Source organism: Triticum dicoccoides, chromosome 3B, assembly GCF_002162155.2.
Source record: "Triticum dicoccoides isolate Atlit2015 ecotype Zavitan chromosome 3B, WEW_v2.0, whole genome shotgun sequence".
Lineage (NCBI taxonomy): Eukaryota > Viridiplantae > Streptophyta > Magnoliopsida > Poales > Poaceae > Triticum > Triticum dicoccoides.
This window is the reverse complement of record NC_041385.1, coordinates 556,146,877-556,150,273: the sequence shown is the minus strand read 5'-3', so window position 1 is coordinate 556,150,273 and position 3,397 is coordinate 556,146,877. Positions and strand designations below refer to the sequence as shown.

The following is a 3,397-nucleotide window of genomic DNA, read 5'->3' as shown; positions in this document are numbered from 1 at the left end:
AACAGCTCCTCTCGTCTCGCAGTCCCCGTCCGCCCCATTTCCTCCGCTCTTGAGGATTCCAAGGAATTATGAATAAACTAGAACGGATCACACTAGAGAGCGCTCAATGCAAGTACACGAGAAACTAGTTACGGATATATGTATATATTGGACAGGAGTAGGAGCAACTTCAACTTAGAACACAAGCATGCAGTTTGTGCAGGCAGGTTATATAATGGCAGAGAAACAACGATACTAATAATATCTAGGAAGCCAGAATAGACTGATTATTCAGACTGTGTACACTTAAGTTGGAGCGGCAAAGCAAGCTAGTTGAGGAATGGCGAGCCTGTCATGGGTTTGAGCCGGAGGGGGCGGTCGTCGCTGCGGCTGCGCGCGGCAGACGCGCGTTCTGGGCGCCCTCCTCCTTCCGGCGGCTCCAGTCGCGCACCGCCAGGTGCAGCTGCTTGGCCGCCATCAGCATCTCCACCGCCTGCCGCGGCGTCAGGATCTCCGTGGCCAGCGCCCTGGCCGTCGACATGCGCAGCTCGTCCGCCTCCTCCAGGAGCCTGGCCAGCCCGGCCGAGTAGCTCTCCATCGCTGCGTCCACCTCGGCGGCGAGTCCTCCTGACGATTCTGCTGCCGCAAGCCGTCCGGGAATGTCGTCGCGCTTAACGCTCCGGTCCTGGCCGACTACTGCTGTCGCCGCCACGGCGTGCTCCCGGACGATCGGAAGCAGCGGCCGGTCGGCGATGTTCTCCTGCAGACTCGCGAGGCGCTCCGTCAGGTAACCCTCGTCGCGCAGCGTGCAGCGGTGGAGGTCGTTGATCTGCTGCAGCTGCGTGGCCGTGATCCCGATGAGGCCCATCTCCTCTGCGAGTCCGCGGCCGCGGCCGCTGACGAACTCCTCGATGTCCTCCTCCAAGCCTTCGCCGGAGATGGAGTAGAGAAGCCGGATGGCCAGCGACGGCCGGCAGCCCCCGAGCCAGAGCACGGAGTTCTCAAACGCCGTGCACCACGGCGGGGCGACGAAGGCCGCGCCGTTCTCGCGCGCCATGGCACGCCGGCTGGCGGCGTACTCCTGGTACCCGCGCATGCACCTCTCCACCACGGTCTTCAGCTCCGCGTCCGTGGCGCGCCCGGCGGCGGCATTGGCTGCCGCCTCCGCGAGCTCACCGAGGCCCGCCTGCTGGCCCGCGATCCACTGCTGGTGGAACGCAACGTAGCGTGCCATGTCCATGGCGATCTGGTCTCTCGCGCGCGACAGGGAGTGACGGGACTGACTTGTGAGTAAGCAAGGCTAGCCTACGCCAGTGTGACTCCTCCTATGTACACGCCCTGCTCCTCGCACCAGTTTTGTCTTCTCCTATGCTCTGAATCTCTAGATTCTACTAGTATGATTCTTGTGGCTTGTTTATTTCTTGGAGTACTAGGCAGGAGTTGAACCAGGTGTGGTGATGGCTCTCTCTTGACGGTAATGAGGAGAGTTAGAACATCCAGGCGCGAACAAAAGTTTCGCGCGTGCCACTGTAGCATTTTAGCTCGCCGGACCCAACATTTATTTAGCAGATACTTTAAAACGCGTGTCTAGAAAAACACGCAGTGTAAATTATGAAGCGCGCGTAATCTGACGCCCCAAATTTGCAGCTTTTGATAGGGCTTTTTAGCGCGTGCCCAAATCTTTTTTAAGCGTGCACTATTTTGTAGCTTTTGCTAGGGCTATCCAGCACACGAAAAACACAAATTTTAGGGCGCGAAGTAATTTTTGTGCGCCTGTTAGAAGATGCTAGCTTGTGATGTGGCGTGCATGGATGGATCCTTATCGGCTGGGTGGTTGCGAAACAGACCAGTAACGGAAGAGCTCCCCGCGGCTGCAGGAAAGTTTGGGACTAGCTAGGGACAAGTCGCCTGAAAATAACTTGTCAAAAAAAGTCGCCTGAAAATATTATTTGGGCAAGTCGGTTTTCTATCAGAATTGACTTACATGAATTTGTATCAGTCAAATTTATTTTCTTCAAAATCAGTGCGTGACGCGTTGGATGCTCCCATCGAGTACAGGGCAGGCCGGCCATATTTCATGGTTGTGAATCGATCATGCAAAACAACAACGTAAAGGCCGAGCAATGCTACATCTACGTAAAAGTTCCTACGTAAGTTATGAAAAAACTGACTTGGTCTGTTTTGGTTGGAGGAAAGAAAAAGCCCAGGCCCACCCGCTGAAATCAGGGGGGGGGGGGGGCATAATTGGTTGGTTAAGGAAAATCACGTAACATTAAGTTACAGCTTTCGTAGGTCTAGGATTATTGCGTAAAGGCCTCAGTCTCACACACAGGCTAATTGAGTTGGGCTAATTCGTTACCTGGCTAAATAAATATATGCTAGTGAATTTTTCGCAAACAAGTGTTTTCTGAAAAGTAGTGGATTAGTGACATCGGTATTACCCTTACAAAAAAAAATTAAAAAAATTGAAATGAAATCGAAAAAATATTAAGTTTTCTGCGGAAGAATGAATTTGTGACAAAAAGAATGAAACAAAATTACCATTTCAGAAGAAACAATATAAAAGGTTAAAATATTTAAAACAATGAAACCCTTTAAGACGAAAGAAAAATCTTTAAAAACTTGCGCACGACGGTGCACTGAAATTACACCGGCATTGGTATTACCATTTTAAAAGAAAAGAAAATGGAAAACAAAATCTAAAGCAAAGAGTAACAAAAATTGCACAAAATATACATAAAATTGTGCTTTTTAAAAATATGCAAGAATAAGTATATAAAAGTGATTTTCAAAACAAAAATCTAAAAACGAATGAATTGATGACATTGGTATTACCCTTAAAGTAGAATGAAAATGAAATAAAAATTAAAATAATATCAAAATAATGAAGTTTTCTAAAATATAATGAATTACTGGCATTGGCATTTCCTTTAAGAAGAAAAAAAACTAGCACACAATTTGCACTGAAATTGCACTTTTTGTAAGGACAATGTTTGAAAACAGCGCGCTGACCGTGCTACATTGGATACCAACAAATCATGCGGTTGTGCGTTATCATGAAAGGGGTCAAACCTTATCACTTTGCACGTGAACCTCCACCACCCGTTTCCCTCTGTCGTCTTCTCCCCCACGCCATCGTCTTCTTCATAGAGCACACACGAGCCTGATTCCTCTTAGCTGGCACGCACCGAGTCACTGCAGCCGTTGAAGGCGAAGAGGGATGTCATCGCGGGTGAGATTCCAACGCTGGAGACGACACACTGGACCCTGCGACGGGGGCGGCATTTTTATTGCTAGAACGACCATCGTGGAGCTGCAACCAAGCGCCAGAAATGCTAGAACCATCCGTCAGAAGAGCTACAACCAGGGGCACCAGCAATGTTGGAACCGACCATCGCCAGCGCTGCAACCGACCGCA

The 3,397-nt window shown here is 49.8% G+C and overlaps 1 protein-coding gene across 1 annotated transcript; it reads right to left on the bottom strand.

Moving 5' to 3' along the window:
• Positions 1 to 331: 331 nt before the first annotated feature.
• Positions 332 to 1,219, bottom strand: LOC119281535 (protein DOG1-like 3). Its single transcript, XM_037562034.1, has one exon. The coding sequence runs from the start codon at positions 1,217 to 1,219 to the stop codon at positions 332 to 334; it is 888 nt and encodes a 295-aa protein (XP_037417931.1).
• Between the last annotated feature and the right edge of the window lie 2,178 nt (positions 1,220 to 3,397).